This window comes from Macrobrachium rosenbergii, chromosome 28 (assembly GCF_040412425.1).
Source record: "Macrobrachium rosenbergii isolate ZJJX-2024 chromosome 28, ASM4041242v1, whole genome shotgun sequence".
Lineage (NCBI taxonomy): Eukaryota > Metazoa > Arthropoda > Malacostraca > Decapoda > Palaemonidae > Macrobrachium > Macrobrachium rosenbergii.
The window spans coordinates 22,364,787-22,389,278 of record NC_089768.1 but is presented as its reverse complement, the minus strand read 5'-3'; the positions used below and the strand labels follow the sequence as shown (position 1 = coordinate 22,389,278).

Sequence of the window (24,492 nt, the reverse complement as noted above, 5' to 3'; positions counted from 1 at the left end):
CTCCTACCAGCCTTACTACTATGGATCTTCCAATTCATTTCAGATTATGGTCTACATACTAAAAATTAATATAATTGTAACATTTCTTGCAATTACTAAACAATAACTTGGATTACAAAACTATAGTTCATTAGGTCTCTAGATTTTTGTTGCGTATGAACTCTTGTTGCTAGGTAGACGCAGCCAAGAATTCTTGCTGACAAATAAGGCAAATGTAGTCAAGAATTATTCTTGCTAAGGCAAATGCAGCCGAGAATTCTCGTTGCTAAGGCTGGGTTAAGCCAAGTGTTCTTGTTGCTAAGACAAGCTTAGCCATTCATAAACAGCGTAAAACAAGGGGGTTAATTATTACTTATCAAGTACGACAGAAGTTTTTGAGAAACCAAAATCAATTTGGGTTTTCAAAAAAATTTCAGGAATGAGCAGTTAACAAACTAAAAATTATTATTGTATAAAATGCATATCAAAATATAATGTATAAACCTTATATATATTACCCTAACGTGTAAGGGCATCAATTTACTCCAAATACCCTAACGTGTAAGGGCATCAATTTACTCCAAATTCCCGTCATGAACTCACATTGAAGAGATTATTTATTACTCCAAATTAGGCTGTCAAACTCACATTGAAGAGATTATTTATTACTTCTCATGCAATTTAGGCTGTCAAACAGGGCAAGCACTAGGGCAGGTTTGGCCATTGGCATATAAGCTCCTAAGGACTCCATTAGACAAGGAGTTTGCAACAGAAAAGCAGTTCCACCAATAGTATAGTTGGGTTTGAGGCAGCAAGAAATGAGAGAGAGAGAGAGAGAGAGAGAGAGAGAGAGAGATAATTAAATGGTATGGAGATATAAAATATTGGCCAAAGGCCAAAAGGACTGGGAAGAGAGAGAGAGAGAGTCATTCAGAGCTGAAAGGAGAGAGAGAGTTAGAGGTGCAACAGGAGAGAAAAGAGCAGTTCCACCACATTTAAGTAGTTGAGTTTGGAGAGCACAACTGCAGAAATGAGAGAGTTTGAGAGAGAGAGAGAGAGAGAGAGAGAGAGAGAGAGAGAGAGAGAGAGAGAGAGAGAGAGAGAGAGAGAGACTATGTTTAACATACATGGCACATTTAAGAAATATTTAATCATAGTAGGCTGCACATTATTTTCAATATATAGTGCTTGCCAAATTTTTATACTGAAAATTGAAATTACGAAAATGAACAAAATCATTTACTCCGTGAAGGAAAACACTTTCCCTCCTCTCATAAAATGTGATTAAAAAAAGTTTTATGGGTGTTACTTCAAAATGCTGCATGTATTTGTGGAAAAGCAACATAACACTTGATTTTTTTCTTTGCTCTAAATACTCTAGGCCTGTAATTTGTAAGGAACTAACTACAAAATAACACTGGGTAGTCATCCGAGGGGATGTCAGTAGACGGATCGTGTAGAAGCCTCACCGAAGAATTTGGGATGGCAAATTTTGCAGTGAACATTTTCATGGTTCTTCGACGTCAGAATTGGTCGAGGGGTTTCCTGATCTTCTTCCATTTAGGGTTATTTATGGCCTCTGAAAAGGAGAAGAAATTAACCAATCAATAAATAGTTTGTGGCCTCTGAAGAGGAAAAGAAATTAACCAATCAGTAAATAATTATAAAATAGATTGCAATACTACATGGAGTTAAATGACAACAAATATAAAACAGCATCAAATATATCTAGATATGTTTGGAAAAAGTAATGAAACTTCACCATGTCAATAATTCAAAAACAGCATTCTGGTATTGTAAAAAAATAAAAAATAAAAAAAAATAAATAAAAGCCATTTTTGCCACATATGATGTATTATTTTTTATCGTAGAAAATGCTTACCAGGTGTCGAACTGTTGCCGAACATTGTATTTTCCGAATTCTTTGCGTACACATTGCACTATCCATATTTCAATATATATATTTCAATTGTGCAATTTCAGATCTAGCCTGTAATGACCATAGCCGTCGTGCACTGCCCTTTAAACATACCCGACTTTTCAAATGAAATGTGGCTATGAAGCTGTGGTAAATATGTTAGTGTATGCGAAAGTATGCATCAGAGTTGCTCGAGGACAGAGTTGCCTGAGTGCTCATGTACTTTGGGGGTTTGGTGGAATACTGGTAAGTCTGCAGTATACTCTATCTGGCAGCTATTGCGTTTTTTTTTTTTTTTTTTTTTTTTTTTTTTTTACAAGTTGGCTCATCCACAATGCAGAAATCAAAGTTTGCATGAGGCTTGTATATTATAAAAATACATAACGAGTGTTTCTCCGAGAGAGAGAGAGAGAGAGAGAGAGAGAGAGAGAGAGAGAGAGAGAGAGAGAGAGAGAGAGAGAGAGAGAGAGAGAGAGAGAGAGAGAGAGGCTGGCACAGCCTACTCAAAAGTTTTGGCTGATGATTCAATGCCAAACCTCTTAGGCATAAAACTTTTACATTGTTCAGCTATCCATCACTTACCTGGTAACTGCGGAAGAATTTGAGGTCGATGTGATTCTCTCTAGATATCCCTGATGTTCATATTCCTGACGATCCTAATTTCCCTGATGAAATCTCGTGCCTCCTCGTCGTCCCATTCCCTGAGGGGTTGATTTCCGACGAAGTATCCATCGATGACGCCATCGCTCACCTCATCTTCCAAGCGTTTCAACAAACGCAGACACCCGTCCCACGGTTCCTTTCCTTTGAGCTCATCGTAATATTTCACGGCTACTCTCTTGGCGTAGAAGGACTTGAAATGGTGCCTGCCCTTCCAATCGCGCCTCTTGGCAATGTACTTCACCAGTCGAACCATGTCACGGATGTCTGTCTCCTCATTGATGAAATTCTTCTCTAGCAGGGAAAAGGAAATGTTGAATAGTTGGTCAGAGTTCGGGTACCTGGAAGCCTTCGGAATCCCGAGAGCGAAGAACATGCAAGGCGACTTGTTCTTATTTATTCTGTCAATGTATTGTCTCAGACATTTTGGCATTCCTCCCAAGGGCAACAAATCGGGACACTGACCCCAGGTGCTAAACGGAATTTGGGGAACCAAATCTATGGAAACTCTTCGTCTGAGGCCAGTGTTCTCTTGCAGCTCGACGGCTAAACCAGATAAGGAATCTTTGTGTGTGAGAGTGATACCAGGCATTGTCACCATGTCAATGTGGTGTCTAATAGCACTAAAAAGCCCGTTCCGTACTTTGGACGAGTCTAGCAAATTGTTGCAATCCAAGTGCCTCATGGATTTCTTGGCTTCGAGGATGAAAAATCCACTCCTGTCCCGTTCAACGTTGAAGTTCTCCGAGACGAAGTCTTTCCCGAGTGACATCGTGATGTCAAAATCTGCCTTGTCATCCACCGCCAGATTCTCGTAAGCACTGCCGCCGTGAATAATATGGACCGCATATGATCCAGTCGACACGAGCGTTGCTCGAAATTTATCCAAAAACTCATCAACGAGTTCCCGGTTTCTCTTGACTCGAGGTGTCACAGTATTATTCAAACTGCATAGTAAGCTCCTGGCGTGTATGTTATTGACATTCATCTCGGAACGTCCCTGAACGGAAATGGCACTAAATCACTACACTAAGCACATTCAACAACACGATGCTTGTACTTTGAGAGCTACCAAACAAGTGACAAGGTGTTCAACAAAGTTGCATTACGTTTCACCCGCAAAACGTTTTCTGAACGCGTATAAACACGAAGCGTACGTGTATTTCAGCTTGGTAAGGTTACGTCATTGCCACTGCGTTGGAGTTGCCAACAACACGATTAAACCATGCTGTTTTATACACGCCTGTGCATTGTGGTATGCAGTCTTCCCACCTCAAATTGAACGTGGAAAATACATATAACTGTGGATATTGTGAAGTGTCGCTTTCGTGTATAATTCTGATTTCTGAGTAAAATTGTTGCGAGAGAAGAACAAAGACGGATGATTTGGTAAGTTGCGCAGCTAGCTCGCTTGGGAGGGACAGTACGACGCGATGTAGCCAGCGCTCAACTCTTCCCAGCAACACAGACCAGCCTCCCCCACTGCTCTACCCCTCCCCTACCCACGGAGGAACCCCCCCCCCGATTACCCACCCCATTCTACATTCTAATCTAATCCCTTGCTGCTTGCATTCCCTGATTCGTATGGTGGAAAAATTGTCTGTCGTATGTTAAATAATCACTGTCATTGTATGCATTTGAGTACCAGGGATCCTCTGCCGTAACGTGAGCTAATAATTATCAGTAATTCCGTTTCCCTACGGGAAAGCATTATGGGGAATCAGTTTTATTTAACGTCCCAATCAAATGCCGTTTCCCTACGGGAAAGCATTATGGGGAATCAGTTTTATTTAACGTCCCAATCAAATGGTATGTAAATTTGCAAACGATTAAGAAATTATTGCTTTCACCGTTAAGTTTTCACACACACGCACACTTGTATATATATATATATATATGTATGTATATATATATGTATATATATATATATATATATATATATATATATATATATATATATATATATATATATATATATATATATATATATGTATATATATAATCAAAAGTATGAGAACGTGCTTGCTACTCCAAGGTGGTTCTCCCTCCGACTGGTGACCCACCACAGTTGACTGATTTCTAGGCACGTAATTAGCTGCGTAGGTCAACAATGGTAAATTGAGATTTAACAAAAAAGAATCAAATCAAGAACCTGCTGTTTGTGAGGCGAGCGTCTAGGCCACTGAAAACGTGTATCGATTATACACGCACACGCATATTTATATATATATATATATATATATATATATATATATATATATATATATATATATATATATATATATATATATATATATATATATATATGTGTGTGTGTGTGTGTGTGTGTGTGTGTGTGTCATAAAGAGCAAAAACAAATCGTTCTAATTTTCGCATCTCAGCATTTCCCCAAGCGATGGCGGTCTTTTTCAAATCAGTGTCAGAAAAGACTTGGTGAACTAATACAATCAAAACAAAAGATAGGATGAAAATCCCAGGTGGTAAAAAGAAGTGTTTAGATAAAGTGGAAGGAAAACAAAATTTGTTACGATAATACGTAAGATGAAGCTTCTCTTCAATTCAGAGATCGACTGCATCCTCCCAATATTTCTGCCTTCTCTTGTACTTCATTTTCAGAGTACTTTAGGTATTGCTTGTAAGGGCTCATATACTTATAACAGTGATAAAATCAAGGCAACCAGTTCTAGGTCATTTGTCCTTCCTTTACTAGAATACTGTTCTCCGGTATGGATGTCTGCTTCTGCCAGAGATTTATCTCTTTTAGACAGAGTTGTTCGTTTTGGTAGGTTTCTGTTTCCCAATAGCAGCAGCTATGACCTGTACGATCGACGGATGGCCTCTTGTTTGTCAGTTTTTCATCAGTTGTATTTTAACAAAGATCCATCACATTCATAACTGATCTCTAACCCCCTTTTCCTGCCCAGAGCAACCAGATTCCCTGAACAACAGTACCAATATGCAGTAAATGTGCCTCACGGTCGAACTTCTCAGTTCAAGAGACCCATTTTTTCGCATACTATTGTACTACAGACAGCCCCCTTAAGGATGTCTTCTAGTTGGAACTTCAGAAGTTCAAGTGAAGATGCAATGCACTACTACCCTAGTGCAATTCTTGTAAATTTTAATAATTCACTTACATTTTTATCTGTATTGACCATTACCCCCTGTTACTTCTTGCTAGTGAACACCATATTCTTTGGAAACTTGAATTTCAAGTCAGTGACCCCTTCGGGCTTGTTCCATATGAATAGGGTTAATGTTATGAATAATGATGATAATAATTCTTCCACATCATTCCCTGCCCTCTCTCATCCACCTCCTACCTTATCGCAAGCAATTTACTGAAGGAAGGATTCCTCCAACTAAGAGGTTTAGATACTGTCCCTGAAATTTGTATCCGCCAATGGTCTGTAACGTAGACCATTCTATTATTATTATTATTATTATTATTATTATTATTATTATTATTATTATTATTATTATTGTTGTTGTTGTTGTTGTTGTTGTTGTTGTTGTTGTTACTATTGTTCGTCTAAGCATCTATTTGAGTGTAGCCGCTTACTACGATAACTTCATATCCGGTGTAGCTTAATTTTGCGTAGGCTACTGTACTTTCTGTATATTGTTTGTCTCTGCATATGGCCCTCAGCTGAAATAAACGACATTATTATTATTATTATTATTATTATTATTATTATTATTATTATTATTATTATTATTATTATTATATATCGCCCTCCCTAAGCCTTTTGCTAACCCACGAATGAGCTTTTAGCACTAACAAAGTAAGAGATAGAATAGTCATAATCTGAAAATCAAGTGTTTAAGTATAAATCTTGAACTTAATCAAAGAAATATTTTCTTTTACTCTTGTAAAATATGAAAGCAAATCCTAGAAAATTATGCCAGTACTCAACTTGCTTTCTCGCCTTCTTTACGGGTACGGAAAATATAAGCCATAGAATATTCATGAACAGATGCTCATATATATTTATATACATATATATATATATACATATATCTATATATATATATATATATATATATATATATATATATATATATATATATATATATATATATATATCAAATAACCCATTATTCGGAAAAAACTTAAACAGTCAAGCAAGAAGATCCTAGTTATGGAATCATTAAATTCCACCTGGTCAAGTTGGTTGGTTAAGATCAAGCCGGCCTTATGCCAGCCCTGGTCCTTGGCATCTTGTTAAAATTTAACAAGGGCTCGGAGGCTCGGTATGGACCTCCGGACTCAAAACAACCAACCAACAGAGACGGTAAACATCGTTATGGAGAGAAGAAGCAGATTAGGGGAATGGGTGGGATGGGGACGGGGGATTGGGAGGGGTGTTGGTAGTAGTGGTGTGGTCGATGAGAGAGAGAGAGAGAGAGAGAGAGAGAGAGAGAGAGAGAGTTGTTGGTGGGCTGTGTTTGGTGGTGTCAAATATCGCGTGAGGAGAGAAAAATGCTACTGCGCCTTCCTATTACCTGTTACAAGTCGTAGTGCGCTCTTCCTAAATACTTGATTTTAGGCAACGAGATAGCCGTCACTGCCACATTCATACTGCAACAGCTGAATTGTGAATGATCCAAAAAAAAGTTGGAATTTCTGGAAGGACTGTTGAGCCAAATTTCCTTTATGGAAGTGGCTGTGGTTGTTAGGTGCTAGAGGAGAGAGAGAGAGAGAGAGAGAGAGAGAGAGAGAGAGAGAGAGAGAGAGAAAGGCTGCAGTAGGTGAGATAAATTGCTTGGTGGAAGCAGCAAGGAAAGTTTACATTAAATTTGATATTATAATGATTCAGACGCTCGTAAGACATAACTTGTTATTAAGATATAACTTGGTATTGTTAAAACTGCTTAAGAATAATAATAATAATAATAATAATAATAATAATAATAATAATAATAATAATAATAATATAATAATAATAATAATATGACCTCAGGCCTATACAAAATATTATATACAGGTACGCAAGTAGCAGTACAATTACAATAAAAAATTAACTGCGACACTCGTAACATCATTAATGGCAAACATTTCAAATTCATGATAGTAGAAATTTATTCTTCATTTAAGTTATATATGGAACCATGGTCTCATATTTTGCTGATTCTTTGTGTGTGTGTGAGTGAGTGACTGATTTCAGAGTCATTCATGTAACTGCTGACTATACATGTATTTCCTTTCTAGACCATCTTCCTCAGTGCCCTCAGAAATTCTTTTTTGGCATTTTTTTTTTAATCTAAAGGTTCTTCTGGTCTCAAATGTGATTTCAAGAATAATAATAATAATAGTTTTGAATTTGTTATAGAGATGACCGCAGTTTTCAATTTATACAAGATTTCCACAGATGGGTTGTGACCAAAAGTTGAGAAATGGAGATGGACGTATGATGAGTAAGGAGAGAGAGAGAGAGAGAGAGAGAGAGAGAGAGAGAGAGAGAGAGAGAGAGAGAGAGAAATGTCACTTCCTAATATGGTGACGTAATGTGGCGGGTCAGGTTACACAGAAGACAGAAGGCTCACATCTCTTCCCACAGTGTATATACCTTCTTACTCTACCTCTTGTCTTTTCCTCTTTTAAATGCTTTTATTTTCTTGATTTCTGTTTTTCATGTTACTATATGTTCCGATAGAGGACATAAATATCTGATGCTCTTGTTTGTTCCCGACCGTTGGCGCAAAATTGCAAAAGATAATGAATAATTGCAGGGAAATATATCAGTGCCTCTCTCCTAACAATCGCTTCATAGTGCGACTGCGAGGTTATCCTTCTGCTACACCTTTAAAACATTTTTTGTTCTAATTTCCCTTTCAGCGCTGAATAACCCCACAGGTCCCAGCGCTTTGCCCTAGGACTAAATTTATATATTTTATATATATCAACGTAACCATGTGACTCAAGAAAGTAAGAGTGAGTTAATGCAAGCAGACACAGCAGGCACAGGAGGTTTAAAAAGGAAAAGTGCGTCAGTGCACCTCATGCGGTGCACTGTAGACATTAATTATGCTTCTTTGCAGCGTCCTTTCGGACCCCTAGCTGTAACCCCTTTTATTCCTTTTGCAGTACCTCCATTCCTATTGCCTTTCTTCCAGCTTAGTCTCCACCCTCCCCTAACAACAGTTTCTTAGTGCAACCGCTAGGTTTTTCTCCTGTTACAACTTTCAAACCTTTTTACTCTCAAATTCCCTTTCATCACTGAATGACCTCATAGGTCCCAGCACTTGGCATTTAGCCTAAATTTTATATTCCATTCCTATTGAATTATGTGGTAAGAGCAACGACCATAAACTCCCCCTTTAAGCAGAGCGTAAAACTCGATCCAGTCACGGGAACCTAATTATCGATGGCTTTCATTTTACTTCGGCAAAAATTTGTGATACAATAAGCTGTCATCTAGAGCGAGGTCTAGAATATTCTCTAGACCTCGATCTAGAGAATGTAGACAAATGGTTTTCAACCTGTGGGTCATGGGCAGTTCTGAGGGGGACCATGCCACGGACATCTTCAAAATAGTATTTAGAAAATGAAAAATCATTCACAATAAATGCAGGCCAGTGCTTTCTTTCATAAATGAAAATGTATAACTAATAAAGTGTTCTGAAAATTAATTCCATAAATGAAAATGTAAAATTACTGAAGTGTTCTGAAAAGGCTTTATAATAATTCTATTACCTTCATTACACAATTCTGAAGGGCAGTGGGCCATGAGTATTTAGGGATGCCGAAAATGGGCCATAAGCACAGAAAGGTTGAAAACCATTGGTCTACAGTAGACCATCGTGAACATTAGGATGTCTGATCACATAATAATAAAATAAAACATCAAGGATTCAGTCAAACAAGTTGAATGTGTGGAACATTATGAACCATTACAATGAGGTTATATTTATTATCACCACTATAGGAAATGATAAGTATTAGGGGAAAAAAATAATTGCTTAAAAATGGGAGGAAAGTCTGATCATAAATTAATATTTAAAATTATCACTCTTGGAATACATTAGGGTAAGGGCTAAAGTTCTTGCACTCATCGTGTTACTGTGATAGAAGTTCATATATATATATATATATATATATATATATATATATATATATATATATATATATATATATGTGTGTGTGTGTGTGTGTGTGTGTGTGTACATGTATGTATATGTATGTATGTATGTATGTATGTGTATATATATACACACAGTATATATATGCATGTATATATTGAGTAAATGGTCACATATGTACACACACACACAAACACATATATATACATATATGTATATATACGTGCATCCAAATTAACGATTCATCAGATCAATATGGAGATATGGAAGTAAACACTCTTATGTTTTTATTATACGGATATGCCATAAAGTGTAAAGTTTACTTCAGATAACGCCAGTAAAAAAAAAACAAAAGCCCAGGACAGTGAATCAATAAAATAATTCAGATCCTGCAGCCAGCTGTCATCAACGCAGCAACTTGTTTCTGTATGAAGAAAAAGACATTTTTAAGGCTTCACACTTTCTGGCCTAAGGTTTCACTGAGTGTGACGTTTGTTTTGTAATTCATTAATTTCCTGACTTGATTCCTTAGACTATTAATCCCTAGCGACATAAATAATAATAATAATAATATAATAATAATAATAATAATAATAATAATAATAATAATAATAATAATAATAATAATATCAGCTCAGGGCCATTAACAGAGACAAACAACAACGCAGAAACAACACTGTACACAAAATTAAAATACACATAATATGAAGTTCATAATAAACAATTGCTGAGAAGAACAGTAGCAATAATAATAATAATAATAATAATAATAATAATAATAATAATAATAATAATAATAATAATAATAGAAATTGTAACTTTTCTTTTGTTTCATTTATCTTTGAGTTATTCTATATAGTTATTAGCATTATAGCTATATTCGTTGCATTGTTTTTTTTAATCGATCTTGGGCTAATAACATCAAACACTTTTTTTAAATTCTTTTTTAAACCTTCTTTCAAATGAATGACAGATTCTTTGGAAGCTTTAATTTCAACCCAATGACCCCTTTGGGCTTGTCTCATATGGATATGGTTCATCTGTAATAATAATAATAATAATAATAATAATAATAATAATAATAATAATAATAATAATAATAATAATAATAATAATAATTTAGATCTACTGTATTTGGCAATAATGCTGGCATTTCCGTATTTAATTTTAGTTTACTGTATAAATGATTCTTCTTTATTGTATGTAAACAATTAGCAGTATTGTATGATGCATTCGATAATGTAAATTTAATGCCTTTCTATGTTGGGGTACTGTTGTCTCATTCAAATATTTATGAATATATTATTTTTGCACTAACCATTTAGGCGTCTGTGTACGTTTAGATATTAAACAATTTGTGTTTTGAGATCATATTTCACTCTGTTTTTAGCTATTTTATTATTATAATTACTGCTTAAACATCAATGCTCATTCAGGCAAATTTTTTATTGCTTTATAAAATTGATAAAACTATTTAAACGAACTAATGAATTATTGGCGATCATATAATATGATTCTGCAAACCTATGAAGCATTACACGCACGCACACACATGCAGACATATATATATATATATATATATATATATATATATATATATATATATATATATATATATATATATATATATATATATATATATATAAATATATATGTTATATAAATGTATATATGTATATATATATATATATATGTATATATATATATATATATATATATATATATATATATATATATATATATATATATATATATATATATATATATATATATTATAGGTGTGTGTGTATGTGTGTGCGCGTGCGCGTATATACAACGTCTTGAGCACTAAAGCGTGAGGAGCAGATGGGATAATAACGCATCATCGAACCTCACTGGTTTTTTTTTTTTTTTTTTTACACATTTTTGTCCTCCATCGGCATCATTATTTTTCTGTATATTTTAGTTCCAATTCGTATGTATTTACGTATTGCGATATTTGTCTGCCATATTTCCCGATCTCATTGAATGGCGCCGTTTGTTAGACGTGGCTTTTTTTTTTTTTGCTCCTGTGTTCTTAATACCACTTTCTTTTGTTTCTCTTTGAGTTGCATATTCCTGCCATTGAGGCTGTTGTCTGCATCATTCTAAATATTATTATTTTTTTCATGATTGTATTTAAGAGTTGCCGTTCACACTTCCTCTGCAGCAAACTGTACTGAGATTTTGCATTTCCGTTTATTATTATTATTATTATTATTATTATTATTATTATTATTATTATTATTATTATTATTATTATTGCATCTATTATTATATGTCCTTCAGCAGAAATGTGAATCTTTACATATTATTATTATTATTATTATTATTATTATTATTATTATTATTATTATTATTACAAAAGCATTGACTAAACAATGTCTCGAATCCTTCCAGAAACTAAACAAATAACATGAAGGAAAAATAGATGTTTAAAAGGTTAAAGAAGAAAAAGCTAATACAAATTAGACATGACATGGCAGAAATAAGGATGCTATTATTCTTCTTCTTCTTCTTCTTATTCTTATTATTTTCTTCTTCTTATTATTCTTATTATTCTGCCGGACCATTGACTAAACAAGGAGGGCTGACCAGTAAACAAATAACATGAAGGAAAAATAGGACCATCTGAAGAAAAAGCTAATACAAATTCTGACATGTCTTGCTCCTCCTTCTTTCTTCTTCTTGACCTAGCACTTCTCTCTTCTTCTCTTCTCTCTCTTCTCTTCTTCTTCTCTCTGAAGTTTTAAAAGTGGATGAAGCATCAGGGGAGAGAAAATGGGAAAGGGAATAGCTTTACCCAAAGTTTTACCTGTAACTGACGTCTTATATAGCACTCTTGTATTTATTGTATTTCTCTGCAGTTTAAAAAGTGGATGATAGCATATATATATATATATAAATGGGAATATATATATATATATATATACACAAATACATACATACATACATATATATATATATATATATATATATATATATATATATATATATATACACACATACATATACATACATATATATATATATATATATATATATATATATATATATATATATATATATATATATATATATATATATATATATATATATATATATATATTACCATGGAGTCATACATGCTCTGTACCCTGTAACTCACGCATTCTCTCACAAACGCCAAAATGGTATACAAATGTCTCGGAGAATCCTTCCACCACAGCAGGAAGAAGAAAAGGAAAAGAATAAGTTTAAGCCGGACTTATATTTATTGGCCTTGTCTCTGACTATGTGGGCAGCCACTGTAAGAAAATTGTGATTTTTGCAACAGCTTGGTGTAGAAGTCCCTCGGCGTACAAGTTGATGTCAAACCGTTTGTCTGTGTGTCTCTTTTTCAAATTACAGAAAAAAAATGATTATCTATTATTTGTTTATTTCGGTTTATTTTCGCTTCGTGATCTTTTGCAGGCCATGGGACGCCACAGACCGCACAAGAGTGACATGAACAGACAGAGAGTCACACACACACACACACACACACACACAAACTGGCATGCACATACTGAAACATTTCCGCTTTTAAGGTCGATGATGATTGACAGAAGCTCACGGGTACATATCAACACCACATTGGTAAAGCCACCGCTAGAGGGCACCGTTGTTATTGATGCTGTAATGTTCCTCTCTCTCTCTCTCTCTCTCTCTCTCTCTCTCTCTCTCTCTCTCTGTGTGTGTGTGTGTGTGTTCACCTTACCTAGGAGGTCACCTGTTCTTCGTTGATTGGTGTTTTACGCTCGCAAGGATTATTTTCACAATTATTTTTCTAGGTTATGGACTGGAATTTTGAATCAAGAATTGTTTATACTTGTCTGAAAATCATGACAGAAACAGAAGTAATAATAATAATAATAATAATAATAATAATAATAATAATAATAATAATAATAATAATAATATTCATTATTTCAACTCAAGGCCTTGTACATGGAATATGCATATTAGAGACAATACATCATCAATTCTAACCTACAATTGCTCCGTAAGAAAATACAGGTAAAAAATTTTACCTTTCACTGCGTTTTAAGAATTGTCTACCCTGAGTAAACTCATTTCTTTCAGCACGTCGTATCTGACTACCTTTTCAACCACAATCCGCTTAGACATCTACAAAAATAGGTCTTTGGTGTTATTTTCAAATTCAGTAGTCAACCGTTCTGGTGTGTTCTTTCCAAAACCTGGATGTCCCACCCTTCTTTAGTGTTCCTGGGGATTCAACGCCTGGAAGCCTTAGTTGCAATTAGCCTAAAGCGCTGAGACTCATCTGCCAGTTAATGGGGATATCCTCCCATCACAGAGTAAACAAACCTTTATTAGGGTTTATTTGACGTTCCCATGGGAACATTACTTAAGGTTCTTAGCAGCTTCCCTTCGGCCCCTAGTTGCAACCCCTTTCATTTCTTTTACTGTACCTCCATTCATATTCTCTCTCTTCCATCTTGCTATCCACCCTCTCCTAACAATTGTTCATAGTTCAGCTGTGAGGTTTTCCTCCCGTTACAACTTTTTACAACTTTTTACTCTCAATTTCCCTTTCAGCGCTGAATGATCTCATAGGTTCCAGTGCTTGGCATTAGGCCTAAATTCTATATTCTATTCTATTCTATTCTGCTGATGTGTGAGGCTGTCGATGCCCCCAAGAAAAAGGAACTCATCCGCCATTTAGGTGGTATTTCGCATCCCAAGAAGTTCACAACCATCCTCTAAGTGCTCTCCTGCCCTTGGATATGGTTTGCTAGAATCCTAAGCCTTTGGCACTAACTGAGACAGTATTCTCTTGGCTATACTGTAGTAGCAATCAGTTTGGATAAATTGATACACACACACACACACACACACACACACACACACACACACACACATATATATATATATATATATATATATATATATATATATATATATATATATATATATATATATGGTATTGTTATTGGTGTTAAAGTAATCATAGTTATCCCTATGAGATTTTATATGTTGCCTGAATTATTATTTAGGGTACCCATGCAATCAAAACGAACCTTATAAGTTTTAGTTTTCTGTAAAATAAAACCATTGTGCCGGCTTTGTTTGTCTGTCCGCCCTCAGATCTTAAAAACTACTGAGACTGCAAATTTTATGTTGATCATCCACCGTCCAGTCATCAAACATTCCAAATTGCAGCCTTCTAGCCTTAGTAGTTTTTATTTTATTTAAGATTAAAGTTAGCCATAATCGTGCATCTGGGAACAATATAGGACAGGCCACCACCGGGCCGTGGTTAAAGTTTCATGGGTCGCGGCTCATACAGCATTATGAAGAGACCACCGAAAGATAGATCTGTTTTCAGTGGCTTTGATTATACGATGTATAGAAAACTCGAATTTTTACTTGTTTGCTCTTATCACGAGATGTTTCTTCATCAGCATAATTAGCATTAGCTGAAGGCGAACTTGATTAATTCCAGAAACTCATTTGACTATATATGAATGTTTTTACCTTTTATTCAGGCGTACACCTTCGTCGTCTGTGATAACCACAACGTCAATAATTTTGATAATATGGGATAATATTCGCAGAGATTTTGACATCCTACTATATTGAAATTTCACCAAAACTTTCTATACATGTGGAAAACTGTTATTTCAATAACCTATGGAATGTTAGAAACTAATTATTATTATTATTATTATTATTATTATTATTATTATTATTATTATTATTATTACGTGAAAATCTATCATCAACATTAAAAGTCTCCCTCATTTAATAGAAGTAACTTATGGTAATCACTTCATTACACACTGAATGCACAGTTGTAAACTGCCTTCAAATTAAAGAAATTATAGTATCTTGTTTTTTGAGTGAATAAAACTATGTTTTGAATTCATCGGTACCTTTCATGTGAGTGGTTATTTCCGTCTAGATTTCTTTAGGAAGTCGGAGACCAGGCGGCTGCCAAAGGAGAGAGAGAGAGAGAGAGAGAGAGAGAGAGAGAGAGAGAGAGAGAGAGAGAGAGAGGTTCACGAATGTCAACCACTTTGTGTGAAACCCCGTTCCTAAGTTTCGCCATCGTTTCTATTCTCTCTGTCTGTCTCTCTCTCTCTCTCTCTCTCTCTCTCTCTCTCTCTCTCTCTCTCTCTCTCTCTCTCTCTCTCTCTCTCTCCGTTATTTCTGAAGAAATAATTGACCACAAAAGTCACCACGTTTTCAAAAAATCGTTTCCCTTATTACTTCGCTTAACTCTCTCTCTCTCTCTCTCTCTCTCTCTCTCTCTCTCTCTCTCTCTCTCTCTCTCTCTCTCTCTCCATTATTTCCCTTTCTTTCCTTTTTCTGGGTCAAATTCTCCTGGCTGATAGCCCATGACAGGCATCGCGCTGGAAAAGCACCATTAATCCATCATCTTCTCTCTCTCTCTCTCTCTCTCTCTCTCTCTCTCTCTCTCTCTCTCTCTCTCTCTCTCTCTCTCCCTACCTACCCAGATAATTACCATAAGCAATCCCGTGTCATCATCTCAACCAGCTTTTCTCGGACTCATAATATATTCAGCCGCATAATTTGGGAAATCCACACCTAAGTTTTCTCCTTCTTCTTCCTTATTTTTGGAGGAAGGAGCCCCCAAAAAAAAAAAAAAATGGCACAGTGATGAAGATAATCAACAAGGGAGATGAGTTACGGGGATATGTCCTGTGAGTCGGGGTCCGGATTAAGAAGGGGTGATGTCGGGGGGTGGGGCGGAAAGGGGGGAAGGGAACCTCCACGATGTAGATGAAGTTAGGACGTCTTCCCTCAACCTCCTTGTCTTCCCCATTCCCCATCTATTCCCCCCATACAACACGCGTTAGCTGAGGAATAGGGGGAGTGGATGGGTGGATTGACACTATTAGGAAGGGCCGTAGGAAAGTGGAGTGCCGGTGAGGCGGGGCGGGAGGGGGGATCTCGGTTATGGATGGGGGAGAGGGGGTGTTTCTTATCACCCGAGGACCCATAAGGCGAACTAATCACATTATGAACTGTGATTGTGATAGATCATCCTCGTAACGCCAGATGGAGGAGGAGGAGGATGGGGAGGATGAGGAGGAGGATAAGGAGGGTGAGAAGGAGAGGTAGGAAGACATAAACGAAGATGACAGCAAGACGGGAGGCCCTGAGAGGAAAAGAAGACGAAGTGGAAGAAGACAGCAAGGTAGTTCCTACACGATGAATGAAAGAAGAGTAGGATTAGCAAATACTACGGTTACAGTGGACCAACTCTCTCTCTCTCTCTCTCTCTCTCTCTCTCTCTCTCTCTCTCTCTCTCTAGGAGAGATTACTTATGAAAATTAGTAATCTTCGTGCTGCCCTGACTTGTTCGTTGAGAGTCCAAGAACTTTACTTACTTACTGACAGAAATAATTACCAGTTATCTAAAAGTTACACTAAACACACACACACACACACACATATATATATATATATATATATATATATATATATATATATATATATATATATATATATATATATATATATATAAATTTCTGGCTCACGTCGGGATCGAACCTCTGTCTCTCAAATGAAAGGTCAGGGCGCTACCAACTGCCCTACACAGATCATAGCGCCCTAGTCACTCATTTTGAGAGACCGGGGTTGATCCTGATGTGGCTCATGTGTTCTGCAAACACATGCTCATATATATATATATATATATATATATATATATATATATATATATATATATATATATATATATATATATATATACTAAGAGAGAGAGAGAGAGAGAGAGAGAGAGAGAGAGAGAGAGAGAGAGAGAGAGAAAGAGAAAGAGGGAGAAACAGAGACAGGGAGAGAAAATCTCCTTTTCCTTGTAAGAGTGCCTTTTTTTCGCTCACTTTTCACTGACCACTGTGAGTGAGCATTTATCCGCGTGTGAGCTATGACTGAGTCGGTCTGGGCAAGCGATGGGCATATTTTATGACCTTTGGGTCTCTGGTTCTGAAACTCATAAATTTGGGGGAAGGTTCGAGACGTATTTTTTTCTCCTTTTTTTCGAGGGTTAAAGAAAGAGAGAAACAAATATTGGGCCTTATGCTCCCTGCCACTAAGAGCGACGCCTTGGCAAATAGAGAGAGGCTCACCACTTGTGCTTCTGTTTGAGAGAGAGAGAGAGAGAGAGAGAATGGGAATGATTTCATTCATCCGCAAATAGACCTATGATACAGTTTACTTCGTTGGTTAGTCAAGAAGTTCTATTTTTATTTATTATTGAATTTACTGATTCCATTTATCCGTAACAGCGTTCTCCAATAACTTTTCCACGTATATGGGTGAAATATTCTTTGGAAACGTTCTATTTAACAAGTCACACTAAAAAGATGAAGTTATAAATAAAAATAAAAATCACAAAAAATGCTGAGTTTTTTAGCGTTTATTATGCGCCTGTTCAAATTATCATTATCGCCCGCATGGTTGAAAACGGATAGATTTGTACTGTGCAGAGCCCATACACAGAAATTGCTGTGTTAAGGATCCGACAATTATCGTAGAGAGGTGAGTACATATACATACATACATACATACATACATACATACATACATACATATATACACACGGAGATATATATATATATATATATATATATATATATATATATATATATATATATATATATATATGTGTGTGTGTGTGTGTGTGTGTGTGTGTGTGTGTGTGTGTACATGTCAATAGTACGTCCTTGTGTTTAAATGTATACAGGGATGTAGGCTAGCATGCCCAATTAATTTTTTCCTTTCAGTGTTTCATGCACTTGTAAAGTAATTGGGTTAAAAGGTTATGACATATCCCAGTTAGTTTAATGGCTATTGTAACGGCCAATAGGCTTTATATGGTTTGTCAGTCTGGCTTGACAATTAGGTAATGGAAAAAGATAGATCATAATTATGATATTTGTGATGATTCAGGGTCTTTCTCATTCGATGGCAGATCTATATAGTAACCTTGAAGATTATAATAAACCATTTGTATCCTCGTAATTCCGAGAATTTGTGTGTATGCACAGTGAGTCTTCATTCAGTGAATAGTTGAATGAAGTCTAAAAATAAGAGCGCACAAAATTCGCCCCCTTTTTTTTCTTTATTGAAATATTTTATATGTAAATTAAATCTTTTGAGATCGTCCAGTTTGTTTCATAGTTTTGTAATAATAATAATAATAATAATAGTATCTCTCCTTCATGACAGATACCACAAGGATATTTTTTAAACTGGATTGCAGATGTCACAATCATATCACTTACGTTTTCTCTCCATTCGTTAAATTATCATTTTTCCCGTTCATTTGCGTTCGACAGTTCCTGTCGTCACGAGAAAAATACTAATGGTTCCAGGGGTTGTGTTCCCCCTAGTAATAATGAATAATAATAAAAATATCTTGTTAAAAAGGATGGTTGCATCGTGCAAAATAATCTTGTGTTTAGTCTCCTCAAATTTTCTTATGACTCGCTTCTCTTGCACGTTAATAAAAATTGGTCAACAACTGGTCAGTTTTCATATTTTGGAAAAGAGAAATACATAAACAGCATTTACACAGCAGTTTTAATCTCTATAAAAGTGCATAATAATAATAATAATAATAATAATAATAATAATAATAATAATAATAATAATAATAATAATGTATTTTTCATTTAGTATAACGAATGCATTGCGCTTGCGCGAAAAATTGACGCAGAGCGTGCGAGAAAGTCGTAAATGTTAATTTTGTCCTTAAATTTGCGTTTCAAGAGTTTTCCACAAGTAATTTCCAGAGGACTGGTGAGCGAGAAACTAAGCAGGTAACAAGAATGAGGTGAGGCAAGTGAATATTTTGTTGGTAAGTGGTCAGACTGCCCTCTAAAACGGCCCTGGGCTCAGCCATAAATCAAAAGAAAGTAATTCGGGAAACAGTAGCCCGAGTTTCTTGCTTCGTTTAAACAAAGAGGATGAGAATGGATGTTCTGTGTATATTTCTAATCTTTTTCACAATGAAAGGCGTTATCTAACGGTTTCAAATTATGCAGTGTTATAAACACTACCTTCAATAGAACTTTTTAGGAATAACCAACACCCCGTGGCTGCTGTATTTATTAGAATGAGTTTACTCATTCCACGAAAGTAGCAAACGTATTTTTGAATGCCATATGTAGAATACATCTAATATAAAATTGAAGTTTGTGTGTGTGTGTGCCTCTTTATGGATACATGACACGGACTTGCATGTGTGTGTATATATATATATATATATATATATATATATATATATATATATATATATATATATATATATATATATATTAAATTTATATGTATATATTAAATATGTACGTATATGTGTATAATATAAATATATATATATATATATATATATATATATATATATATATATATATATATATATATATATATATAGAGAGAGAGAGAGAGAGAGAGAGAGAGAGAGAGAGAGAGAGAGAGAGAGAGAGGGGGGGTGGGGGTGGCTCACAGTAACTCCATTTCCATGTGTGTTTCTTTTTCACATCCTAATTGCTGCATCTTGCCATTGCAACTGAATTACGTAGGCAGCTTTTCACGAGGGATTTGATGCGGTGCATTACAGTTTGCATGGTCTTTGCATTCCAGATTAAAATTTAAATTGGGTGATTTTCCGATTTTTCGTGAAACTGTGAGGACTGTGACAGTAGACTTCTTAGCTTAGCACAAAAGTTTTCTATCGTACATGAAGATGAAATCCCCCTAAGACCATATGTGCCCAATTTTTTAGTCTAAGTTTTATAGCCCCATCTCTTGTCTCTTTCGAAACCCTGCGGCATGTACTACAGTTTCTTTTTCTTTTTTTGTTGATTTCTTGATAAGGAAAAAGTCAGTTTAAATATTTCCTCAGTTTGGCAGTCTCAGACATTTGTCGCAGTTGCTCAGTGAGATCAGAAAATTCAGGAAAAACTTAAGAAAAAATGCAGATATTTTATACAAAGGACTCCATTCCAAGACGTGGAAATTTAGACATTTAGTCTTGTGAAAAAGTTATCTTTCTCTGAGATCTACAGGCGCCTGGCAATGTTATAGCCTTAAATCAGAGTCGATTTTCTTCTTAAACTATTGAATTTATAAGGTTGTCTGTGAGATAAAAAAAAAAAAAGTATACCTTAGTTTAACCAGACCACTGAGCTGATTAACAGCTCTCCTAGAGAGGGCTGGCCCGAAGGATTAGACTTATTTTACGTGGATAAGCACCAATTGGTTACCTAGCAACGGGACCTACAGCTTATTGTGGAATCCGGACCACATTGTACCGAGAAATGAATTTCCATCACCAGAAATAAATTCCTCTAATTCTTCATTGGCCGGCTGGAGGCTCGAACTCCGGCCTAGCAGAGTGCTAGCCGAGAACTTTAGTCGCTGAAGATGCGTTTCAAGCACAGTCTTAAACATGAAAACCTCCTCTACAAGTCCCTGGGTTCTTCACAAACCACACAGCCATGGCGCTGAGCTTTTTTCTTCCTTTTTTTTCTGAGGACCTTTTCGCTGCCAGTGTTTGTTAACAATCATAATTATGTGAACCTTAATAGGCTCATATTAACTTTACTGATGGGTAAATACCATTCTAATGTTATTATATTAATCATGTCTGACACGATTTATCACATAAGGTTTTCCTCTTAGAAATCAAATAAGTCTTCAGTTCTGGTTTAGCATTATGAAGTATCTTTCTAATTAATCTATGAACGCATCTTAGTCAAATTACATAACACTGTAATTACAGTGAAAGGAGGAAAATTACATTTTCTCTATTGTTATAAGCCGAGGTAGGTCCAGCGAAAAACCCGTGAAAAAAAAAAATTATGCCAATATACAAAGAGCAATCGCAATTATTATTTCTCTCTTTTCCTTTCTCTTCTTCTCACTGTGGTGATGTGTGATTAACTAATCACGTGTTAATGTGATTATATATATATATATATATATATATATATATATATATATATATATATATATATATATATATATATATATATATATAATCCTTTTCATTTATCTAGACCGCCACACCTGACAGGTTACACTCACTCTGGCGTCTAAACCTAGACCAACAGGCTTTTACTATACAGGGCAAAAGAAAGACGAAGAAAAAGAGTGTATGGCTCTAAGCTACATTCAAATCAACCTTCCCGTAGGTGGGGAGGTCCTGATGGGAAAGAAGAAAGCAGCGCCATCTCTCGCCACCCGAGATGAACATCTCCACAGAACCTCGAAAACACCTGCGAGGGCGCATAATGGCGAGGAGGGAAAGAATGGGCCGTTACAGAGAGGACTTCAAAGGCGGTGTCTTGGTGGTCCTCTCTCTCTCTCTCTGCTGGGAAGCCTGTTGGGAAGATACGGGGCGGCTTAGCTCTCCAGTGAGAGGTTTATGGGTGGGCTACTCAAATGTGAGAGCTGCTCGATGTAAATTGACGATCTGAGGCTCACGGAAGACCTTGAATTTATAGGACTCTATGAGAGAGAGAGAGAGAGAGAGAGAGAGAGAGAGAGAGAGAGAGAGAGAGAGAGAGAGAGGCATACATAAACGGCCGATAAATTTTGCTGGTATGATTTGCACCGGAAGCTCCATTGTTGAAAGGGATATTATCGTTGTCAGATTGTTCGCGATGTCCACGTATTGTTAAAGAATGTTAAATAAAAGAACAAGAATTTAGCATCAAGTTCCCACAAACTGGAATACCTTTATTTAAAAAAAATGGAAGGAACAAAGAAGTGATTGACTTGAAATTATATAGATTCTTGAACTCCAGTGAAGTGATCACCAACGAGAAAGTCAAACACTCAAGTTCTAAGATAATAAACGGCAAACGAAAAGGAGAAATTCACGGTCTTTCCCTTAAGAAGACCTCGAACCGAAGACGACAGCAGGTTATGATAATACCCCAAACGTCTGAGGACAGTGTTCATTTTGTCCTCAAAAGTCTGAAGATTCACAGTCATCACCTGAGATGACCCGGTTGCTACAGATTGCAACAGGGCGCCAGCTACAATCATAGCCAAAATTAAACCTTCTAGTTTAAATTGAAAGGATGCAAAATATACGTCTTCGTTGGTAATCTGTCCGTAATCTGTCCCTCCGCCCCAGGGAGAGAGAGAGAGAGAGAGAGAACCAGGGAATTTAACGACCTTGTCCTTGGAAGATCATTGATTCAACCGGATTGAATCCTGTTCCACCGGATGTTCCGCTACTATGAGTCTTTAAATTGAGTCTGGAAGGAAAATATTGAAGTAAATCAGTTCAGCCGGAGGATGGAAGTTGTTAGCCTAATTAATGCAATGCCACAGTTACTTCAGTTTCTCTAATGGTTGGGCATTGGCATAATTACATTTTTTATGTAATTTTTAAGTTATGAGATTATTTTCCAACTGGGTTTCTTTCATTAGCAGTGACGCGCCAATGAAGGAAGGTCCGCCAGAAGAAATTGGAAGGTCTACTTGAATTATGTTTTGGTATATACGAGGTTTATAAACGGACACTTTACAAGAACTTGATGAGTCGATCAACCAGAATAAATGAATAATGTAAACAAGCACGGTTGGCAATTACCTCGCCACTTTTAAAACGCAAAATGACCGTTAAAGTGTGGACCCCCCTCATTCCATACTCCCCAAGTCTCCAATAACATCCCCCGAGGGCAGGTCGCCGGACTTCCTCCAACACCCCCCTCCCAACATACCCTGCCCTCCAATCCCCACCCCGTTTTCTTTCAAATTTTTCCCTACACGAACATCTTCATCTCTCATTCTAATCTTTTCTCTTTGCTTTCGTGATGCATTAATTGCTTGGTTATTGTGACACCAGTGACAACAAGTAGTACGTCGGATTGGAAAGTGTAGTAGTTGGTTCAATTTTGGTATATAATTATTTGTACTCTTCCTTCCTTTTGTTTTCCCAGTGTTTCCAGAAATTCTGAAGACTTTGACGTTTCACCAAACTTCTCAATAGGGGTTCACAAACACACACACACACACACACATATATATATATATATATATATATATATATATATATATATATATATATATATATATATATATATATATATATATATATATACAGTATATATATAAAACAGATAGATGAGCCCTTCAATAGTATTAGAACTAAATTAGATTTCAAAGGATAAAAAAAATTGGGTAATCATCACCCTGTTAGATTTTATTCATCTCTCTCTTATAAAAATAAATTGCTGAAAAAACACTCGCAGGCATGCTGTATGCATGAATTTAGAGATACACAGGCAAATATACTGACCCATGCACACTCGGACACACACACATTATATATATATTTATATATATTAGCTGACCAACTGGGGCTGCCTGGGAAAACTCCTAATGACAGCCCATAAACTCTCCCTCTCTTTTTCCAACTCTCTCTCACTCTTTCCCTCTTTCTCCTCCCAGCACCCCTCTACCCTCTCTCTCACTTCCTCTCCCTTTCGTATTAAGATAGTTGCTTCATTTACATTGCCAGGATTTTTAACATTTTATATTTCGACCCGTTTCACCCCCATTCTTATTGGTGCTGAACTTGGACTTGAAGGGCATCAGGAGTGCCACTATTCATCTTAGTGACCTTGAAAACTATGGATTAGAAAACTGTCTGTCATTTTTAACAATTTATTTTTCACCTCTTCTCACCACCCTTCCTATTGGGGCTGAACTTCGACTTAAAAGGCATTGGGAGTGTCACTGTTCATCTCAACGACCTCAAAAACTATGGATTACACACTAATATCTGTTGTTTTCAGTTA

General features: G+C 36.0%; 1 protein-coding gene and 1 long non-coding RNA gene across 2 annotated transcripts in view; one reads left to right on the top strand and one right to left on the bottom strand.

Moving 5' to 3' along the window:
- The window catches only part of LOC136853910 (uncharacterized), a 352,798-nt gene that overhangs the window by 48,102 nt on the left and 280,204 nt on the right, over positions 1 to 24,492 (top strand). The gene's annotated exons all lie outside the window — the stretch shown is intronic.
- Positions 649 to 3,662, bottom strand: LOC136854120 (uncharacterized). Its single transcript, XM_067130308.1, has 2 exons — positions 2,480 to 3,662; positions 649 to 1,558 (listed from the first exon to the last, which is right to left on the bottom strand). The coding sequence occupies exon 1, from the start codon at positions 3,543 to 3,545 to the stop codon at positions 2,520 to 2,522; it is 1,026 nt and encodes a 341-aa protein (XP_066986409.1). The 5' UTR covers positions 3,546 to 3,662; the 3' UTR covers positions 649 to 1,558; positions 2,480 to 2,519.

Excerpts from the sequence above, each read along its gene's own strand:
- LOC136854120 (XM_067130308.1), bottom strand. The coding sequence starts at position 3,545 with ATGAATGTCAATAACATACACGCCAGGAGCTTACTATGCAGTTTGAAT.